Source organism: Nilaparvata lugens, chromosome 5, assembly GCF_014356525.2.
Source record: "Nilaparvata lugens isolate BPH chromosome 5, ASM1435652v1, whole genome shotgun sequence".
NCBI lineage: Eukaryota > Metazoa > Arthropoda > Insecta > Hemiptera > Delphacidae > Nilaparvata > Nilaparvata lugens.
Window position 1 is genome coordinate 17,775,851 of NC_052508.1, and position 23,722 is coordinate 17,799,572.

The 23,722-nt window shown below is 34.4% G+C and overlaps 2 protein-coding genes across 4 annotated transcripts; one reads left to right on the forward strand and one right to left on the reverse strand.

Annotated features, from left to right (window-relative positions):
* Window positions 1–723: 723 nt before the first annotated feature.
* On the forward strand, window positions 724–12,140 carry LOC111053201 (alpha-L-fucosidase-like). 3 transcript variants are annotated; one of them, XM_039427789.1, is made up of 10 exons: window positions 724–1,086; window positions 2,414–2,566; window positions 4,195–4,336; window positions 6,585–6,691; window positions 8,292–8,452; window positions 9,069–9,261; window positions 9,613–9,753; window positions 10,224–10,389; window positions 10,622–10,766; window positions 11,631–12,140. In XM_039427789.1, exons 1-10 carry the CDS (start codon window positions 927–929, stop codon window positions 11,724–11,726), a joined length of 1,464 nt encoding a protein of 487 aa, XP_039283723.1. In that variant the 5' UTR covers window positions 724–926; the 3' UTR covers window positions 11,727–12,140. The 3 variants fall into 3 exon arrangements, with proteins under 3 accessions (XP_039283723.1, XP_039283724.1, XP_039283725.1); XM_039427790.1 differs by lacking the exon at window positions 6,585–6,691 and having other exon boundaries at window positions 4,195–4,350; XM_039427791.1 differs by lacking the exon at window positions 6,585–6,691.
* A 1,603-nt stretch (window positions 12,141–13,743) lies between these two features.
* LOC111053202 (leucine-rich repeat extensin-like protein 3) lies at window positions 13,744–23,323 on the reverse strand. The gene is made up of 4 exons (XM_039429396.1): window positions 23,311–23,323; window positions 21,478–21,608; window positions 17,278–18,125; window positions 13,744–15,841 (listed from the first exon to the last, which is right to left on the reverse strand). The coding sequence occupies exons 1-4, from the start codon at window positions 23,321–23,323 to the stop codon at window positions 15,658–15,660; spliced, it is 1,176 nt and encodes a 391-aa protein (XP_039285330.1). The 3' UTR covers window positions 13,744–15,657.
* Window positions 23,324–23,722: the final 399 nt, after the last annotated feature.

Genomic DNA, 23,722 nt, shown 5'->3' on the forward strand with positions numbered 1-23,722 from the left:
TGAATTATTTTTCATGAAGTTTTCAACTCCCTACCGAGAAATTTGAATTATAATAATAATATCGAGTGACCTGGCTGGCTCAGGTCTGGTGTCAGAGTTTTCAGGTGGCAACTGATCAATTTCAGGGTCTCTGACATGACCCAACGACTGCTTTTCAGGCAGCCGGGACCGACGACTTAACGTGTCTATCCAAAGCACGGGACTGGCCCGAGATAAATTCCAAATGATCACAATCCAAAGACAAGACCTCCATTTGTTGGAATTCGGTGAAAGGGCAAATCCTTGTTGTTTTAAATGATAAACATAATTATAAACAATGAGAATTCAGCTATTTTGAAAAAGAAGGAAAATTCTGATGATGTGGATGGAAAAAACAAATTTAAGAAAGTAACATAAACTACAAAAAATATATATGTTAGCATTAATAAAATTCTCAATTTCTGTTGTAATCTTCTTATCATCCAATGCTTGCTTTTCTAAAATTCTACTGGATCAGGAAATGTCATCTATCTACTCACTCACGTTCGGTGAATAAACGAGTTGAATAACTGCTAATTCGATCTTGATACTATTGAACAAAGCTTGCCTAATTCATTCTATTTGAACAACAAATCATACATCACGTACCGGTATTCATCGACACGAAACTCCAACTATGTTTATAGTGTGCTCATTGTTAACAAGTTAACACTGTTTGTTCAGTTTTGGTGGTTCTCACAGCTATGCAGATATCAGAGCTTTGACTGTTCAATAATTTCAGTTTTTGTTATACCATAATTTATTCTGCTTTGAGTTTTCTCCAATGAAGATTACTTTTAAGATGTGAAGATTTCGTTTCATGATGACCTCGATTGTTTGATATAGTTTCGTGTAGATGCAGTAAAATAGGAATTTGAATTTATTTTCGTAGAGAATTTCAGCAAAAAATGAATGTTATATTTTATTACAAAAACAAACAGTACCGTGTAGCTACGTTTCTATGTATCATGGTAGCTCTTTCTTACATGGTGATTTGTTATAATGCTGAATATTCTGACGGTTTTGAAAGACTGGAACAAGGTGTTTTACATATGCCATTGATAGAAGGTGATATTTTGCTCGAAAATATCTTGAATTTTCCAAATACTATTACGTATGTTCATCTTATGATATTTTTAATAATTATTATTTTACTCATAAGAAATCACTGATCCGTATACTTTCTTATCTAGCAATCATGTTCAAGGCTCAACTCTGTTATATACTACCAATAACACTCCATTTATGAAGTATAAACTCAACTTCATTTATAAAAATATTCACCATGACAATTTGCAACCATCTTCCCTTTCAACTATGAGTTGATATCAATCACTTATCATGACATGATAAGGTCATTATGGAAAAAATCATCATTCAAATATCATTAAAGTTCATACAAAACTACTTTTGACTTGGAGGAATATGCGGCGCAGAGAAATGGAGGGAGATCAGCCAATTACAGTGATTAATAGAGTCATAGGTAGAAGCGCAGTTGCCAATTTGTCAGTCGTCTGACTGCAATCAGACAGGAAACTTCGCATGTATAGCAGGAGCACATGGACAGTCACTAGAAGATGGAGAACGCTGGCCGCTTGAAAACGGCAACATCGCGCCTCTGTATCCCTCCTGCTGAGTGCTTTCTCTGCTGCGCATGTCAATCCCAAGTAAGAAGTAATTTTGTACAGAGTATAGTTTCCTGTGACAGTGGTTTACTGAATGATGGGGTTATACTGTATTGTGGTTAATATAGGCTTCTCTATGGAACCAGCAATATCCCTAAAGATGAATAGTTCCATCTAACTATAAAATTGTTACTTTTTAACCTCCCGGTATACTCAATGACACGAGCAGTCGTGTGTTGTATTTTCTACAATATACAATTTTCCAAGTGTAATGTACTCTGTTTACTGTCAAAACATATTAATTAATTGTATAATTACTATTTCCATCTTCTTGGATTATTTTACGCCTATGAGAACATTTGGATGATTACCATTTGATAGCCCAATAAGGTACATCAAGCAAAGCTATCAATTCTGTGTTATTGGTTCGTTCACAGTCCCCGTATACAGTCTTTCCCTATGTAATGCACAGTGCGACTTATGCACTGTCAGGACTGAATAGCACCTAAAGACTGAACCATTGCTTGGTTGATACTGAAACTCAGTGGAGTGATGGGGGGAAAGTTTTGGAATGCATTCATTGGACTCATTCACTGACACCACCATATTCAATAGTTTTGTGCAGCAAAAAAACTGTTACTACTGTTGTACTTTCTACAACAACGCGACTGCCGGAAGGTTAAGTGAAAATTGTTTCTTCTTGATTAACAATCGACACGTTATAGATCTTGGGCTGTGACTCTATTTCAAATCAGTTCCTTTTTCTCCAGAGGAAGAATCCACCCGGATTGAACCGAATTGGGAAAGCATTGACAAAAGACCGATACCAAAATGGTATGAAGATGCGAAATTTGGAATTTTTATTCATTGGGGAGTGTATTCTGTTCCAAGCTTCAAAAATGAATGGTTCTGGTACGGATTAGGTGAGTTGAATTCATGGTTATCACAGTTCACGAGAAAACTTGTTGTTGAAGCTCATATTCACAAAGTTCTCCACTTGACACTCAATACTTTGTTCTCCCATTTGTATTTTCCTCGCCAACATGTCCAACGATAATATTATTATTCTCTGATGATCTATGTTAAAGCTTGACTTCTTCTCATTGCCACATCAATAAACAAGGAACCAACGTCTATTAATTAGTAATAGTCAAAGCAATATTGTATTCAAAGCCCGGCCCCAGGGGTAGGCGCAACGGGCGGCAGATTTTTGGGGGCGGCAAATTTTGAGGAACGGAAAATTTTTAAATGCAAATAAATAGTAAATTCATAATACTCAATGTGAATATTCAATGTAAAGACTTGAAAGAGCGAAAAATGGAAGAAAAACTGGGTTTTCGAAAATGCATCACTTTAGAGCATAATATATCTCGAAAAGTGTCAGATTTATCGAAAACCTCTACCAGACAAATCTTGTACGAAATTTATTAAGCTTCATTTTTATGCAGTTGATTATGTAAATAGTTTCATTGTTTCCGAAATATAAGCATGTAAGTAATAAGTGGAAAATGGAACTTTCAAACCACCCTCATCCCTTCAGCACATGATGTAGGGGTTGGGATTTTTGATATGCTCACCTCCAAACTAGTGTCAACAAAGCTGCAAAGTCTAAAATTGAGTTCCAAACATTCCCTCCAAATTCCATTGTCAACTGATCTATTGTTGCTGAACAGAAAATTTTACTCTCTGAACACTAAAACTGCTGCAACAGTCGTAGGGAAATGCGTAAAATGATGAAAATATACATCAAATTGAAGATAATTGGATTATTATCTCCAATTTGATGCTCCATCAGCTCATAATCAGCCTTTTTTTCATCAATCGTTCAAAAATTACAAGGCCGAAAAGAGGAAGAAATTGGAGGCAGAAGAATTTTTTCATAAAATTACTCACCTTTAAGAGTGAATATTTCAGAAACTATAAGAGATATGGAAAAAATGTAGAGAACAAAACTTGTTGGTAATATTGTGAGCTTCAATTTTGTATGGGATACAAATGTTCATAAGATGCATAGTTTCCGAGATATATGCGAAAAACGAAAAATGGTACTTTCGAACCACCCCCACCCCTTTAGCACATGGGGTAGGGGTGAGGACTTTCGATATCTTAATCCTCTTACTATCCTTAAAAGAGCTGTGGAGTTGAAAATTTTGTTCCAAAATTTTCACTCCATACCTTTGTTTAAGCATTCGTTGCCTTTACTTATTCCTCAATATTTATATTTGTCAAATATTTGTTAAAATGTCATTTTTAACTTGAACAGCTGATAACCTTCGGGCATATTTCTAAGTAAACAATTATTAGACGGGATACCTAATGTTGGGGGGGGGGCGCGATTTCGCCCAGGGCGGCAAAGACTCTAGGGCCGTGCCTCTTCAAAGCTATAGCTGTGGAAATTATATCCTATATAACCCACTGTTTGAAAAATGTATTGCTCTCATAGAATTATAATGCCGATAAATTCACCTAAGCAGGAAAAATCACTGTAATAATAACTATTCGAATTATTCAAAAATACATTATATAATTTAGCTATATTCATGTTTTATAGAGAACAGAAGGTCAGTTTTTGTTGAGTTTATGAAGAAGAACTATCCACCAAATTTCACATACCAGGAATTTGCTTCGGAGTTAACTGGGGAGTTTTTTAATGCAACGCAATGGGCAGAAATATTTGAAAACTCAGGAGCTCGGTATGTTTCTGATGGTATATCACATTTTACATATTCACTGTTTGAAATTTAAGATTCTAGAGTGTATAACAACATTATTAATCGACGATAAATATTCACAAATATGGAGGGTCACCTGCTCTCCATTAGAACATTTTTGAGATGTCATTGGGAAGCTATGCTTCATCAATTACATGTCAATTTGAAATAGAAATAAATATTAGTTGGAAGGCAAATGAGCACTGATCTTCGATAATATTGTTTTTTTTTAGTTATTCTTTCAATATTAATAACTCTATTTTCTGACCACAGATTCAAGTGTGAGCTCTTTGTCAACTTGCTCTTTACATAAAGTACTTGAAATTAAAAATAATCATATAATGAGTAATTCATTAAATTCAATGGATAATTTGCCAATATAATGGTTTCTGTATGGGCGCCACCCAGTCCTTTTTGACTAGGAAAATAATAGTTGATAGATAAATACTAGTAAAATGATAAAATATAAATAAACATAACCTGAAACTCTCACTCTGGGTCGTGAATTCGGGATTTGTTGAATAAAACAAGAAATCAATCAGTTATTGCTAAACTATATTGAGAATTCAAATAGACGAAAATGAAATAAAGTTGCAATAATGCTGAGAAGCCTCACAAATGAGAGAAAATTAAATATGAATAGAGCTTCAAAACTAAATTTACTCAAAAATGTAATCAATTTAAAAATTGAAAATGAAGTTTTCAATTTGAATTTGATAATAACATAGAATCCAAGAAATGCTAGTGAGTAATTAAAATCAATATGTACAATTATCAATAGAATTTAAATCTTTCAAGAAATGTTCAAAACTGAAATTCAAAAGCAATAATTTAGAATAAATTTGAAATCTATGGAATTGAATAAAAACTCTTCCTCTGAAATTACTAATAATTCTTTGTTAGACCCTACTTGAAAAAGGAAACTGGAAGGTTGTTGCTAGTTTTGGCTTTAGTGGAGTCACAAATCAATAATTGAAATCCTAGTATGTGTCAAGAATAAAACTGATGATAAGACTCACTGTAGCTTGATCACATCACTCTCCTATGAATTGTGATATCTGATGCTGCTGTTTGCCAATCCCAGAGAATACCTCAACACAGGACACTTGACACCTCTCAATGACCAATTCTTCAAGACTGGCTTGGGACGTTCTCGTTCCTCCATATATAGCCTAATGTGTCAACCTGTCGCTCATGTGTGGGGTTCCTCTTCATAAGGGATCTGTGACTACCACCACTACTTGCCAATATTTATCTTTCCAGTATTTAACAATATTGGGGACTCTACTTTAATAACTCAAACTTTATTAATTACTCGCAGTTCTCTTTCAGAGGAATAATAATCTAGAGTTTGTAATAAAAAAATAGGCTGAAGCTCATTCAAGAAAAAAATTATCTTCCCTGACTCTCAGCTATGAAACTGATTCTTTAACAAGACATACAATAATTCTTTCCCTCTTAAAGATTTAATCAACTCCGATAATATGAATATATACATCAATATTACATCAAAACCAATACAAAACAAACAATACAAAAATGAGAATAAATGCATCAAATTCACAAGTGCCAAATACATCAATCTAAATTCAAATGTGACATAGTAACATAACATCAATCACATAAAGTAATGAATTGTAGTCTACAGTAAAAATTAAAAAATTTAATACATAATTATTTGTAGTGCACTACCCTATATTATAAGAAACAGCCTACCTAATACTCATGAGTAATGTAACATATAATATGGATTACCGGTATCAAAATACAGTTTTAGTGATCATTATTTATTCAATTACAAAAAGGTCTTTAAATTCCAATTGAGGCTTGTCATTGACCTCTCAGAATATTAGTTTTGCCACATGCTTGTCAAAAATCCTCAATTACCACGTGCACAACTTTCTAAAATTCCTGGTTGAAAGTGTTGAAATAACCATGCTTGAAAAGTGCTGGTCGTCATCCTATGAAACATGCCATTTCCCACATGCCATTCAAACTATACATTCACAATTATGCATTCATGCATGCGTTCTAACAATGGGCCTGTCCTTTCTGATCCTCTGGTTGTCTTAATACCTGGAAATGCTAAATAGGTCTCCTCAAAATTGAGGAGAAGGCTTCGAAATTAATGACCACCCTGAAATTGAATGTTGGAGAGGTCATTCACCCACGGTAGGGTAGCATATTTGGTGCAAGTGCTATTATAAAAAATGCTAGCCTTCCTTTTCAGGTACATAATATTTACCAGCAAGCATCACGAGGGTTATACGATGTGGCCATCTAGCTATTCTTATAATTGGAACTCCGGAGCTCTTGGACTGAAACGCGATGTTGTGGGTAAAGGAAGTTCATGGTATTTCGGATTTCACCTAAAATTGTAGAATCAACCAAGTTTAGTAATTCGATCACCTAGGCGCAATCATGATCAACCTCCACTCTCAGAGAATCATCATATTTTATATAGTGATCAAGGGGAAGTCTGTTATGGAAGATGTATTGAATATATTTAATGGACAACTTTTCCCTTGGTCTGAGAAACGTAAGGATTCAAAAATCATCTATCATGAAGAATCGGTCTTTTTATTATATTGATAGTAGATCATGGTGACCCTGAAGTTTTTGATATTGGGAATGTTCCAATGTGATAGCCTTGTCAATTCAAATTACCACTATCGGGACACCGAGCTTCACTCGTTATTTTTATTTACCGATAAACAGAACACAATTCTCTGAAATGATCGAGTTCATATTTCACAGCATATGTCATCTTATGAATTTCGGGGATGCGATATTTTGATTTTTCACATACTCACTCGCTCACTCCCTTTTTGATATCCACAGCTGTTTCAGCCGAGGATGAATTATCCTTTCAATGTCGTTCAACGAGTTTTTTCAAGGATGAGACCTAGTGCAATCGAATCTTTATATCATAAGCCTACTATGTTCCAAATTTAGTAATAATCGTTAGAGCCGTTTCCGAGATCCGTTAAACATAAATAACCAGATATAAAAATAACCATATATAAAATAACCAGATATAGAAATAACCAGATATATAAATACAGAATTTGCTCGCTGAATATAATAGGATTCTAAAGGAATACTCGTAGTTGTAACAACCATAACTTTATAAAAATATTGGTTCATCGATATCTGTTGCAACGCAAATCAATCAAACTTCGGTAAAATATTATTCATTCATTAGTTGAAGCATTAAAAACAGGTGCCAGCTCAGAATTCTGATTTAGAATTTTATATTATTAATAAAGAAGTGATCAATGTGACTGGTAGACGAACGTTTCTCATTGGCCTAGATAAGCCACTACTACAACGTGCTTTTCATGCAGCTGTTACTCTTTTCCAATAATATAATAATTACTGTGTTTGCTATAATATGAACCGCCATTTCTGTAAAGTCCACGTGCATCGCTCATTGTGGGAGTGACTTATCTGTGCCAATGGCAGACATTCTTTCTCATTGGTTGTCATCTACCAATCATATCGCTTGCTCAATACTATATATTCAGCTGCTCTATACCACAATAAAAATAAAAATAAATTCGTATGGCTTTTGTTGGTGGGGAGTTCCTTGCGGGAATGTTCCACCGCCTGAATATATAATTTAAGCCGTCAATGGGCCTTACGACTGTCATACTTCAGCCGGGACCGACAGTTTAACGTGCCCATCCGATAACACGGGAGTGATCTGTTTAAAAAACTTTTGGCTCTCAGTGGGGTTTGAACCCGGGATCTCTATGCTGCTATACCACAATGATAATCTACTAGAAATATTGTAAGTTATGTGATAACTGAGACCGGTATCTAACTATTTTCATTTTTTCTTCCCTAATGTCTTTTTTATTTTGATTATCACAATACCTAAATCCAATACTGCGCAATATTTTTAAGGATAATGATACGTCTTCTTCATTAACAGGAGAATTGGCAGAAGCTGTAAGAAGTAAAACGAAACTCCATTTTGGTCTATATTACTCACTTCTGGAATGGTTTCATCCACTTCACCTCTCTGATATAGCTGCTGATTTGAAAACTCAACTGTTTGTTGACCAGAAACTTATACCAGAGATGAAAGAATTGGTTGGTTATACATCATCTTATTTGAAATCCTTATTATTAGTGGGAGTTTCACTCAACTCAATAATCGTATTTGATATTCTACCTTTCTGTTTTCAGACATGTCTATAGTAGCGTATTGCGTAAATTAAAGAGCACAAGGGCGTTACGTGGTTCTACCAACTAACTAGGTGATTTTCAATATACTCCTGATAGTTCATAATTTGGGGGTTTTGCATTAAAATATTTCCCTATAGGCCAGTGAGGGAGGAGCGAGATGGATAGATCAATTCATAATTAATAATTATATTAATAATTAATTATTATGTCTGCATTATTTTGACAATTATTGACATATTATTATCAATTATTGTTAGCGAGGTTTGGACAATATCTGCCCACTGTTCAACTTCTACTAATGTTCTTCGCCTCATTAAAATCAGAATTGAGATAATAAAATCATTTAGAATCAAATGGATTACATAAATGGAGATGTTCAGGGATAACGCCTTCTTTCTCTTTTTCATAACTCAATTCTTTCTTCTTTCTCTTCAATTCCAATCAATAAATAATTTCCAATCAATAGATGAATTCCAAAAAATGGATGAAATACATCAATAAATATTGGATACTTCTGCAGGTCATCAAATACAAGCCAGAAATCTTCTGGTCGGATGGTGGTTGGTTCCAGCCTCATTCTTACTGGAAATCGACCGAATTTCTTGCCTGGTTGTACAATTCGAGTCCTGTCAAAGACACAGTCGTTGTCAACGATCGATGGGGAACTAATATGGATTGTCATCATGGCGGTTATTTAACCTGTCGTGATCCTGGTATGTCCGAAGTAATTGATAATATCCATAAGTTACTGGATATGAGTATAGTTGGAATAGAAGAATAATTTGATGAACCTCAAAACACTTGAGCCATGAATAGTGGAAAACAGTGCTGGAACACAAGTACCATTGTAATATTGACTCATTAGATATTATGTTCTAGTGTAGATAGTAGAACAGGCCTACAGATGATTTGTGCTGTAGAATGTCCTGCCTTTGAAGGTGTGCTTTTTTAACCGATCATTCTCTCAAAAAAGTATGAAAATGTTTGATTTGTGTGGGAAAGTTTATCTTCTGGAGTTAAAAAACATTTTTCTCTCAATGTTGCACTCATCTTGTTGCTTACAGATGAGCTCCTCTCAAGAAAATGGGAAAATGCTATGACAATAGATAAGTATGCCTGGGTCTTCAGAAGAGAAGCTAATATCAAAGATTTTCTGACTATTGAAGAAATTCTCACAACAATTGCACAAACTGTCAGCTTCAATGGTGAGCTATATTGATTGACAGCATCTGATTAGAATTTTTGTTCGATGACTATTACTATATTAATTCATTCCCTATTGAAGTTGAGTTCGCTAAATTCGATAATATAACTTGTAGGGTAATCTACAAAACATACCAACGACTTCCCTTTCAGGTTTGGAACTGTTGAATAGTAAACCTTATTTATTTTCAATCATCAACTTTCAATTTGTTTATTGCATTGATTCAATAGACTCTACGTTTGACGAAACCAATGACAGGACTTTATCAAATTTCTCAACTCTGATGGTGTATGTTCGAATTTTCTTTTCGGCAGTGATTATTACATACAGAAATTCCATTCATCAACATTTTATCGTTTATAATATATATTTATCATTTCAGCAAAACCAATTTCCTATTGACTTTCATATTCTGTTTTTGAGGTATTGGTAGATGTTTTCTACATTCATTGTATGATTAATTTTGTTCAGGTAATATAGCATTGAATGTTGGTATAACTAAGGAGGGCACAATTAGCCCAATTTACCAGGAAAGATTAGCAGATTTGGGAAAATGGTTGAATATCAATGGACAAGCCATTTATAGCACTCGACATTGGAGCCATTGTCAGAGAGATTCAATGGCGGAGAAAGTCTGGTTAGTTCTGGCTTTATTCTCATCTTGCTTGTTAATCCTGATTCATTCTAATACAGTTGAAACTCTGCGTAATGAAGATGTTTATTTTGAGCTCCTAATGTTTTGATTGACAAAGTAACAAAGCTCATGCACTTATCCAGTTTGAAGCTCTTTTATTATTGACGAATTTTCAAAATATATCCTGGTATCATGATAATGTTATCACATTTAATAGAAGAAACTTTTTTCTCAGGTACACAGCGAAAGCTAAAGGATACAAAACCGACGTATTCGCTATAGTTCTAGAATGGCCCAAAGTCGGCTACATCGACCTTGGCTGTTTACAAGCAAAGATTATTGAAACCATATCAATGCTTGGAGTTCAAGGGAGTTTGAAGGTGAAGGAATTTAGTTTTTCACAAATCCTTAAATTGTGGAGATTTTTATGCATTCAATCACCATGAGCCGGCGCTATTTCCTTAGGTTATGTGAATAATTCCAGACATTATTCATATTCATAAATAGAGTTTTGAGACGTTTCACTCCAGTATCACTCTATGCCAGTATCATGTTATAGTTCTGCTAAAAAAAAACATAAAACTGTTACTGCAGTAATTTTTCCCGTAATCGTAATCGTTCTAGAAACCGGATCATGATTCAATCAACGTTCATTTTAAATGTCTTCTGTTCATTTTCTCCAATATGAATCAAATTTATAACCAAGAACTAGCATTCTTTTGAGCTGATCCTACATTTTGAGTTCGGAGTTATATCAAAACTTATTGCTTTGTAACTTTGTTTTTGCCAATAATTCCGTTTGGCAAATGAACTCCACTTGCCATGCATCAGGTCTATTTGAAAGTACAGTACATGAACAACTCCTGATAAAGAGTGCCTAGAATGTTCTAATCTTGGAGTTTTCAAAGATTGTTTGGATGATTGTGAGTTCTCTGATTTCAAATGGATAGATAGATAGATTGATAGATTTCAAATGGTGATATCATAATAGAAAAGATTGAATATAATACGTTCATTAATTGAATACTGACTGTTACTATAATCTATGAATTGATTATATGCATGGCAAGTTCATGCATGTGATAGGCCTGAACTGAAAACTCATCTCTCTAAATGATTGGTCATAAAATTCCTTGGCATTTATCTTCATATGCCAAATGCATTTTGACATTTATCTTCTATTTGTCTCACCTTTTCATTACCTTTGGTATATGGTTAGTAATAATAAATCTCTCATTTTCCAGTTTGAGCCTCAAGCAGCAAGTACAAGGATATACTTCCCTAACAAAGTAAACACCAGTAACGATTGGGCCTGGTGTCTGCTAATATCATATTATTAATTCGATAATATCACTTTGTTGATTATGAATATGAATAAATTGCATTGTATGATAAGCTTATAATATAGTTTTTAAAACACATTTTATCAATTCAAAGATGTGAGCCTATCTTGTGAGATAAATCAGTATTATCATGTAGAGCATTATTCAGGAGGCTACCTCAATAAATTGAGTTCATGTAATATGTAGGTACTCCAACATCAGTATTCATCATTGAACTTGTGCTTATTAAATTTGGTGAATTTCAATCACCTTTTTGAAGAAGGCGAACAAACCAATATTATTTACGATAAACAAATAACACAACCTAAAGAAGACAACACAAATAGCTCAGCCTTCCGTGCTTCCGTGGTTTTCATACCAATTCTTGTGTTTATCCCAATTCCAATATAATTATGCACTTGTTTTGTTCAATCGTTTGTGAATAAATTGTCGTATGTCGTGATATGAATGATGAGTGTAATCATCAAAATACGTTCTTCACCAATTATATAATAAGCATTTATCGGAAATCCAAAGCCATACATCCTCATAGATAATCTTCGATCGATGTCAAGACATGGTCTGTCTTCCACATCGGTAACTGAACAACATGAGGCTTCACGTGGCCAATCCATCTCCCACAAACAAGATGTATGCATCTGCTAATATGGGGCACACATGTGACGTATATGCGCAACATATCGTCCACTCCACTCATCAGTGAATTGTTACATGTGCTGTCATGTGTAGATGCTGACCACTTGTCGACTATGCTCTCAATATAATGTATGAGTCATGTTACTGGAAAGCCAAGACGTCTTGCTGCATCAGCCTTTTGCTGTCAATCATGATACTATCTATAGTAGGATGCTCTTCGAACAGTCAGCAATTCTTGCGGAATCGTTCCAACTTTCTAACTCAAGTCAATGCTGCCAGATTGAAGTGAATTTCACTGTAGGAGGGACGAAGGGAGCATCCCCCACACTTGGGATGCAAGTCACATTACCCATTCGAGTATTATCGAGGCATCACTTAGCACTTAGAACTAGAATCGTACTGATTGGTTGCTGTTATAAGTCATCACTTAGCACTTGGGACAAAAATAGTACTGATTAATTGCTGTTATTGCCGGTTACCTGGCAGCTAAAGTAGAGCTCAGATCTGTCTCAAAAAGAGTAGAGTGGAACTCCAATTATTCGAATTAATCGGGATCGAACCCCATTCTGTTGATCAGACAGACGGATAATTGACTCTCTCACAAAAAAACGGGAATTCAGTGAAAACCCCTTCAATAATAATATATTATAGTATTATCATAGATCTAACCTGTTTACTTAGTTCATGGTATTATTTATTCTGATTATAACCGGTTGAATACTTAAAGGTATGAAATAAACTTTGCTAGAAGAATGTTAATCATCGTTGAACATTATCTAAAATTCTCGGAAATCAACAGAAACTTCGCCTAGTTTATTTTGGATCCGATTTAGATAATCGGCGATTCGGATTAACAGAATTAAGATAATTGGATTTCTACTGTATGTCTATTCAGCGATAACATGAGTCTATCACTAATCAGCGTAAATTTCGAATTGTTCAAAATAGAAAATCCAACACTCACATTAATTTTGTGGGGGACTAACAACTATTTTGTTGTGGAGTGTGCACATTGTGATGAAATTATTCTATCAAGTATACATGATCAGTGCTCGAAAATAAGAATTTATGAATAACCACGGATATACTACACGGATGCACTTAGGCATGGATTTAAAATTCATATCTACAATGTGTTTCCTATAAACTATTATTGAAAGACTAATATAAAATCCATGTCTACAATGGGAAGCTGAGAAAAAGTTGCTGGTGATGATGATGATGATATGATGTTGTCGATTGAATGAATAACAGATCCATGTTCTATAAATAACTTAATCAATCTTTATACGAATGCATTTGGATGAGAGTATTTCCATTTATCAACTATAACTACCGGTTCCGTCTACCAAATACAATCACTATTCTGTTAGATTTATGTATAGAGTACACGAAATGTGGAGCTTATCTTATAGTATCTTTCAATAAATGACTCCAGTAATAATATAGTTGATCTTCAGTCTAATCAGATCTAAATTCAATGATGACGAATTCAAAAATTAGATTGGAAAATCCATGTGAATTTATTACAACTAAATGATCAGCCATTCATGATATTCTATTCTACAAAGTATGGTATTATGATTGATGACCTAAATGCCCAGTCGATAGTGATCGATTTTTATCTAGGATAGTAATTAATCGTAATTACTTAAAAATTGAAAAAAAGCATTCATCAGTATAATTAGCATTAATTCAATTCGTATTTTTTGAATACTCACTTTCGTTTAGTCAATACTCACTATATTTCTTCTTTTACTACACTCCATTTCCTTACACTTCCTTCAGGCCCAGGAAAGAATAAAGACAGCTAGCTGTAAAATAGTTGTAGCCCACAAGAATTAATGGGCCTAGTATTCATTGTTTATTTTTTATGAAAAAATGTTCTCATATTTGTGAAATAAGAAATACTCCGAATTTTAATTTAAATAGCTCTCTTAAGAGTAGGTTTCTTAACTCCAGATTTAGCATAGTTCTAGACTTAAAAGAGCTGGAGTCAGAAAATTGGCTTTCCGAAACGAAAAAGGCGTAGTCGTAGTATTTTTATGATAACCTTTGTTTTCTCATTTCTATAATTGGAAACGTTCTTTCTTCACTGAATGAGACATTCCTAAGTGATTCAAAATAGCTGAAACATTACCTAATTTCTCTTTATCTTATTTTGAGTTCAATTCTCTCGTTTTTCGAAATTTAATTTGAACGTAGACTACGACTACGTAGTTTCGGAAACCCAATTTTCTGACTCCATCTGAAGAAGTCTAGAACTTAGCTAAATCCCGAGCTCAGAACTAGAACCATATAGAGAAAAAATAGCACAGAAAATGCTAGAAACTAGCATAGAAAATGCTATTTTTTCTCTATGCTAGATCTCTCAAGTTCTAAGGGGAAAATTTCAATAATAATTGATGAAATCTTGAATATTTCATGTCACAGAATGAGTTCAAAATCAGAAATTCCTTCCGCATCTCTGTATTTTTTAGAAATTTTGTTTCACTCGCTTCGTGAAATTTTCCAGTTTTTTCAGCAACTATCAAATATTATGAAAAACAACCTTCAATAGATCAATCTATTCAATGGATTAGCAATTGTTTACCAATACATTTATTTCATGTATTTCTGTATTTATCAGAATATACATAATTTATTTATTTATTCATTCGTGGACAGAATTACAAATCATATAAATATGATTAGGAAGGAACAACAGGCTTGGTCTAAATCTATTCCATTCCCAAATGTTGATAAATTAATAAAATGTCCAAAAAATAGGTTGTTTCTACTGTAAAACGTTCAAGTTCAATTTTCGTCCAAAAAAAATATATAAGCTAAACATTTTGAATTTAGAGAAATTAAAACACCAAGCTATAGTTGAATATAACACTTAATCATAACTTCATATTGAATTATTCAAGTTATTTTATAAAATTTTGAACCCAAAAATACACACAACTTCTCTCATTGAATACAATTATTGTGTTAAGTATAAGTTTGCTAGGTCTACTTGAAAATATACATTTTTTGTAGGTGACACTTCAATTATCATATTGCACCATTGGCGGTAGAAAACTGCGTTTACACATTTTATCAATGACTTTCCATTCCTACTGCAATGTTCAATACCTACTAGATCTCTTGTATTTCACTTATTCTATTTCTAACATAGTTTCACGTGTTCCCCCCTACTACAAGACCCCAGACGCCAATATATGTTTTGTGGTAGTTTAGTAAGCAGTTTTTTCTGTAAAAAAATCATAAATATTTATCGACTTCTCGTTATTTTTAATTTTTTTGGTCAATGTTGAATAGTATTCTCTGGCCGATATCCTTGACGATCAGCCTTGTAGTAAACCTGGACAGGCTTGCCTTCCGGTGATGTGTAGGAGTAAGAGCCTTTTACCAGCAGACTCCTGACTCCATCCTCATATCTGGGATGTGATCCTTGTTCAGCACGTTTTGAGCCCTCTGGTGTCTCGTAGCTGTGAATAGAAAGCAGGGTTCAGGGATTATCACAATAGGTCATTCAGAAATTAACCTCCGGATGATAAAAAAATACACCATAATGGAAACTATTACAATATATAATCATAATTTATTGACCGAACGAAGTGAGGTCTAAAATTCAAGTCGATGGTTTTACATTTCTCTTCATATTTGTATGTTTATATGTTCCGCATTTACAGCGAAACGCAGCAATAGATTTTCATGAAATTTGACAGGTATGTTCCTTTTTGAATTTCGCGTCAATATATACATATGTTTTTTTGAAATTTTGCATTTTAAGGATAATACAAAAGGAAAAGGAGTCTCCTTTGAACGCCAATATTACCGTAAAAATCGGACTTTAGAATTATTCATCACAAATCAGCTGTCTTGTGGACTATAATACTACCCGTTCAAAAACATCGAACATCTTGAAAATGTATCTTTCCATCAACATTGTAGACAGTTGCAGCCAGACCTGATAACAGCGCTCACACTCACATTCCGGGACGACACGTCACGGTCCGTTAGGACAGAAAGCTCTATGTCTATTTAGGATTTTTTCTAGACATTTTAAATAGATGAATTATTTATTAATTTTTGAGAAAACATAACAACAGGTCAATGTAACTTACTAAGCACGAGGTCTACTGTTCACAGAACTATTAGTAATATGATATATGAGAAGATAATATGAATACAGTATGTTCCGTGACAGGTTGATCTGCTTAAAAGTATTTAACAACTTATAATTATATCGGCGCAATTCAGGGTCAGATCATTTATTATGGCCCAGGAGTTGAGGCTTTGGCAAATGTGCATTATATCACAGCCAAGAAGCTATTATACCTGTGGTAACATCTATGTTAGGCTTGTATTTGTATCTGTGGTTATTGTGTTGAAGATAACAGAAAGTGAATCTTATGGAATCCACGACAATCACAGTAGGTTCATTCAACTGTATTCTTGATGATCGGCAAGTAGCTAAATTTCAGTTTCTGAATATTGAGAAGAAGCTTACGGGGAAAATGGTCCGATGGACTGCTGGCTTGGCTCACAATGAGTACAGGTATAATATAAGCTAGCAGTTGAGCTAAAAGTATCTTGCAAGCTTCTTCTCATATCTGGAATTAACCGACCAGTAAATATATTATCATCTATAGATGGAGAAAACTCTTATGTCTAGTCTCATCAATCTACGTCAAGAAATTTGTACATGGTCAAGCTGGGTACGATTCGCAAGTGTGTACTGGAATTATCAATAGTATCTATCTATTATAGGAATCATATGTTCCAGTGCACTCATTGTAATCTGTACTTGATTAGACCATGTTCGAATGCTTTGACCGAGCTTGGTTAACCCGGACATAAGTAATTCATAAATAACTAAAAATTCAATTAAAAGTTAAATAATGTGAGTAATCGGACTCACCTGAAGTAATACTCGCCAACAGTGTCGAGTACAGTATCATCTGTTCCAGGATAGTCTGTAGACCTCTGTGACAGATTGTAAGATGGCGGTAGAATAGCATATCCAGATTGTGGAACCGAAGGAGGAAACTGACTTGATGAAGGTGCCAACTGTTCTGCAGCAGGTTGCAGCTCTGGAGGTCCATACTCTGCTGCAGGCTGCGACATTTGCTCAGGTGGTCCATACTCTGCAGCAGGCTGTGACATTTGATCAGGTGGTCCATACTCTTCAGCAGGTGCAGCAGGTGCAGCAGAAGCTGCAGCTGGTCTTGATGGTTTTCGATTGGAAGTCGGAGGAGGAGGCGGAGGTCTCCTCGAGTTCGGACTTTTGTCCGGTTTCTTGGAATGTGTGAGCAGTTGCGGAGGTGGTGGTGGAGGTGGAGGAGGCGGTAGATCTATGGGAGGACTGCCCATGAACTGCCCTTGAGGAGGGGTCGGTCTCACAAACTTTGAAGGTGTTGGTGGCGGCGGAGGCGGTGGAGGTGGCTTAGGCGGGGGTGGTACAGGAGGTAGACGGTTCAGGAAAGGAGTATTCCCGAAAAACCCAGGCTTTCGCCTGGGTGGTGCACTGATGGCTGCCTGGTCGACTGAGCCTTCTTGATCTGTGTTTGTTGAAGCTGGAGGAGCGAAACCGATTTGCGGACGTTCGGGAACTACTTCCTGTGTCGCAAACAACGTTTCTTCCGGTGTCTTGACGTAGTAGTTTGGTCCCGCTGAAGGGAATGTGAAGATGTACTGGCCTGTTCGGTCAACCAGTGGGTTTTGGGTGTTGCTCACTAGGATGAAAAATCCTGATAATAATAGGTAGTCCTGCAAAATCATTAACAGAAACGTATTTTCAACTTGTAGAACTTATCAAAACTACGGTCTGTGTCCATCCCACAGATAAGGGATGGATCTTATTTGCTTCTTCCAAAATGAATTATCATTAACCCTGATTGGATATGGAATGAAACGTTTGATGCTCTTCATTCTCAATTATTCTATGACTATGTGTGCCTAGTGCCTAGAATCCCGCAAGGGACTCCCCACCAACAAAAGCCATACGAATCTACTTTTTTTACTATGTGTGCCGTGCAATGCTGCTTGATAAATCAATCAATCAATAATTTTATTCAACACAATATACATAAAATAAATCAAAATACGAAAAATCTCAATCAAAATTAAATTTCCAATAAAATACAAAATCAGGTCTCACGTTGAAATGAATAACGATATGCTATTACATTATATTTTGTTGTAACTCTATTTAAACTCAAATGGGAGTTTTTTTGTAACAACTTACTTGGTAAAATAGTATCATGTGCATCGTGCATGAGTTGTAGTGTTGAAAAAAATTTAATTTGGATAATTGGAATAGGTGGGTGATTAGAAAAATGTTGTTTTATGTCAAGTATTATTCAAGGAAAAAGCGATAGCATGAAATTCTGAGTCAGCACTATTGAAATGTGGAGAACTATTACATATTCGATCCCCTCGAAGAGCATTTTTCTCCTCTTACATCCTAATTGTTGTTTAAAAACGCAATAGGCCTACTCCCTCTTATGTATACTATAAATGAACAAGAAGAATTGGATGACGATTCTCAATCCAATATAGTTTCAATAAATCAGCGAACAATTTTTCAAGAAAAATCACGCAGAGAATTCACCACGGATGAAAAGAAGCAGCCCCTTAATGGAAATTACAGTGACACATTTATATTAATGTATGGTCATTTGTCAGGGAAGCGAGAACGTTATAACAGGGCGTAGTCCTTTCAGAATATCATGGAGCTCTTTGATGGAAACAGTAATGAGCTATGATGTTTGGAATCACCAGTCATTATTTACCAACCACTTTTAATCAAGGAAGCAATCGTTTTTTTCAAAAACTGAAGAAAACTGTTTTATTCTGATACAGATGAGTCAGTCATTCTTCAGTTGATCCTCTGATCTTCAATCAATAATAATATTCGTATATTCTTCATTCTTGGGAATCGTAATCATGATCATCATAGTGATTGATGAGAAGTATAAATTAATATAATCTCAACTATTAATGGTTTAACTATTGTACTTGAATGAAGAATTGCTTGAACCTAACAGGAATAACAATCCCACAGAAAAAGTTTTCTTTCTGTGAAAAGAAATTGAAGTATTTCTCTCTGCTGATTGAATTATATGTTATATAATATATAATAAGACTTATTGGGAGAATATCAACACCCAGTGTTTTCGAATAATTTGTTAAAAAATAAAAGATAGTTGATTGAGAAATTAAAAAATTCGTACTTACATAATAAAGTTTGTTTTGTACAGACATCGCAGTTGAGCTCTTTGGTAGACATTCAACACAGCTTCACGTTGAAATCAATAATGCTTATAATGATCATTTAGGATTTTTACCAGACACTACATTAACGTGAGACTCAGCTATCAAAAACTGAATCAGGAAAACTTGGAATAGCTCTGTTCATTAGAAGTGTGAAGGAGCTTATACTACGTTCAAATTACACTAATGATAATGATACATTAATATGTATTCTATTGAAGAATTTGAATTACAGAGGTTGATTCTCATTGAAGATTATTTTTTCATTTTATGAGAAATATTATATACTCAGATTTCCATCATTGATAAATATTGATCGAATTACAATATTTACATGGAAGTTTGAAATTTATTGCTTATCCAATCCTCACAAGAATGCATTGGCTCAAGATCTTTTTCCTCAATAGCTGTTAGTTTATTAGTTTAGGAAAGGGTTGTCAGAAGAGGTGAACTTATTGAAATTTAATTCTTCTAGAATGCGCAATCTGCTCAATAATGAACATTGGAATAAATAATTTGTGATCGGAATAAACCTACTTTTCAATTCTTGAGCTGTACGGGATTATTGAATTTCCAATTCACTCGACTGGATGAATCTTGATCAGACGAGAATGATTTAATCATTTAATTTTATGGATATTCGATAATCTGAAGTCACTTCTCAATTCTCAACCAGGAGCACACCTCTTTTGTTGTTTCAAATAATAATAATTCATCATCATATAGAATCAATCTGAGCCTTGCGATTGTTAAGCTCATTATAAGTCTGTTGCTGGAATGAGAAATACGCAGATTCAAAAACCTCTCAACTGTTTCCACTTTAACAAGTTGATGAAGTCTCATAGGATCTAATATTCTATTGGAGAATTTACTCTGGTTATTCATGTTGCTCACGTCTTACCTTATCTGTTCCAAGGAAAAACCCGTAGTATCCACGAGAGTTAATGAGTCAGTCAATTAAAAAGACATCCATGATTTGAAAAAAAATATTTGATTAGGCTATATAGTTCTTATCTATTCATCTTTTATATAGTTCATTACAACGTCAAACAATAACTGAGAAAAACAGCAAAACTATATGAAAACCCCTCTTCATTAGATAACCAAATCGTGCTTCAATAAGAGAAACTACCTGAAAATTAATCATTACGACTTACGACCTTATCCAAATAACGTCCATTGTGCTGTTTTAAGCTGTAAATAAATTTGAAAATTGCGGTGTTTAAAAAATAGAACCATTCTCAGGGCGAATGTGAGATATGTAGCCGTATTCATTAAACCAAGCCAAGCATTATTAGAAACTCAATCAGAATAGTAAAGCTAAATCATTGGTTACAAGGTACTCGAAGCTTACTCTGCTTAGAATGTTCTCAAGAATCATTCATCAGTTCCAGATTTCCCTGGAATAGGAAGTTATAACTTCAACATTGAATACAAAATATGACAGTTTTTCGTCTCCTTACTATCAATATCCAAAATAACTTGAATCTTCTTTCAAAAGCTTTCGAATGAAAAAGTAAAATCTTACAATAAAAGTTTTAAATTATTCTTTTGGGGGAGTAATGTGAGTTGTAGCCTTGAACATGATTTAATAGGTGTTGGTAATATCCTGTATAGTAACGTTCTGTAATATATGTGTAGGCCTATATATTTTGGGAATCTAATGTCACTAGGCATCAAACCTGCAAAATTGTAGAAATCAATCTGAAAAAAATGAACCAATTCAATTCAACCAATGATGTTTTTTTGAGCTTTATGTACCAGCTGAGTATATAACAGCAGGCTCACAGCTCACACACATTAAACACTTCTAAAACTTTATCCCACATCTCCTAAATCGACTCACCACTCCACAATACATCATGTACTCCGCAACAAAGCCTTGTGTTGGGGGCCGCTTAAACGCTGTATCGGTAAACGCAACAATGTCTTTTGTCCAACTCTCCAACAAAGAATGATCCACGTTTTCCCGCTTCTCTCGGGAGGAAAAATCATAATGGAACAGCTAAGAAAGCTTTTGAGTTGGTACTAGGGCTTTTACATCAACATCGATTCCATAAAACGAAAATCCTTGAGAAGATGTCGCAGAGTGGGGTGTGTTGAAGTGAGATTCATGTCAAACTGTCAGATTTTCTTATGAACTTCATCAATACTTACCATTAAACCAATGTTGACAGTTTGGAGTGGATCCCACTATAGATCGAAGGCTTTTTCTCAACAATACTTTTTTTGTTGTAGTGATCAAAGGTTTTTACTTCAGCCATCACTCAGTTTTTATTGTATGTTCTATTAAGGCTACAGTCACAGCTTACATCACTTTCCAAGAAATAGGATAATCCAATATTTTTTTGTCAGCTTATCCATTTGTATTCAATCACTTTTCAAGGAGAATTCAAATCATTTTCAAGCTAACTGATGATAGAGAGTCAGAAAAACTGTCATATTATTTTGGGTTGAAACTTGAAGCTACAACGACCTTTTCCAGGCCAGAACAATATTGTAAAACAACTCACCTCTCCAGGTAAGCTTTTCAAATGATAATTCAACTTCATTTCGATTTGAAAGGTGACAAGGAAGCAATGGAAAGAAATGATTATCCTTTGAAATAGTAGACAAGGTCAAATTATAGATGATACGATCAGAGAATACCTATAGAATTCATTGTGGATACGATAGAATTATGCATGTTAATGACAATAACGTCCCAATGAAGCTTGAAGTTGGAGTGATCAATAACGTATCTGACTACACAACTTATTTATTATAACAAAATCTTCATAGATTTCCATTATCCTCATAGTTTTTATCGGCTCCACTCATTTTTCATCTCATCCAAGTCCATTCTTAGGTGTAATATTGCAATTAGTTTCATTGATCTAAAACTCCATAATATCTTGAATAAAATTAATCACCTTTAGAGAATCACAAAGATTGGAATTTACATTATTAATCACCACTGACTAGTCACAAGGGTTGAATCTCATCCAGAGCTATTCTGATATTGGTATGATTGTAGTGAATAGATGGGAGCAAATATTTCAGCCTAAAAGCAATGGCATTTGAACAGGTATTCAGTTCCCCATTGACTTAACATCAATAGAACTTAATAAGTTGTTTGCGTGAGTTAATGGAATTGAATCAGTAGTTATTGATTCGGCTCTATTCATTTTCAACTCCATACAACTTGCTGTATAGTGAATGAGTGAAGCAATGCTATTTCTCTTCATTTCCAATTACAGTGGTGCATTGAACGTCCTGATGGCCTATTCATTTGAAATGTTGTAGAATGGTGCACAAGCTCAATCTACTAAGTTCATTAGTTCACGAGCTTATCATGTTTAGAGAATTCTTGACAGCAATTAATTTATGATCGGAATTTCAAGTCACATCAAATGGAAACTCTGCTCTGGAATGAAAATTATTGTGTGAATTTGATTGGAAAATAAATTACTATTTCTTTCAAGAAAGATATACGATTTTCGAAGTTGAATTCAATAACGAATGTTAATTCCATAGCCAGTTATGAGTTTCTGAGTAGAACAACTACTAATTACAAGCAAGGAATTTTGTTGTGGACCACTTCCACTATCAGAAAATGTGATTCAAACAACTCAATATTGTCTTGTGACAGTATGGCCTCATAAGATAGTTATGATATATCCTACGATATCCTACTTACCTATTTCACTCATTATTTAGTTGTTTGCTATGAGTTTGCTTCTAGGAACTCTCCCCCATTCACTGACGTATAGTCTTCTTGGGGATTCCACTTTTCAATGTTGTTACAATTTTAAAACAAAATAGTATTGTAATTTATCTTTATATTTATCATTTTATTGTAACTGAATTATATTGTACAAACTTGTAATTTCATGTGGAGATGAATCGAATACCCATTTTCCTTCATTACAAACTCGGAAGTTCTCAATAACAAAAACCATAATTTAGATTCTTCATCTTTTTCCAACTGTTGACAATTCATGCACAAAAGTAAACTCTGAATTTATAAATCTAGAACATCGACTTTGTAGAAATTGATGGATTATCACATTATTCAGAAAGTGGCACATCTACTTATGGGATAGTTTATA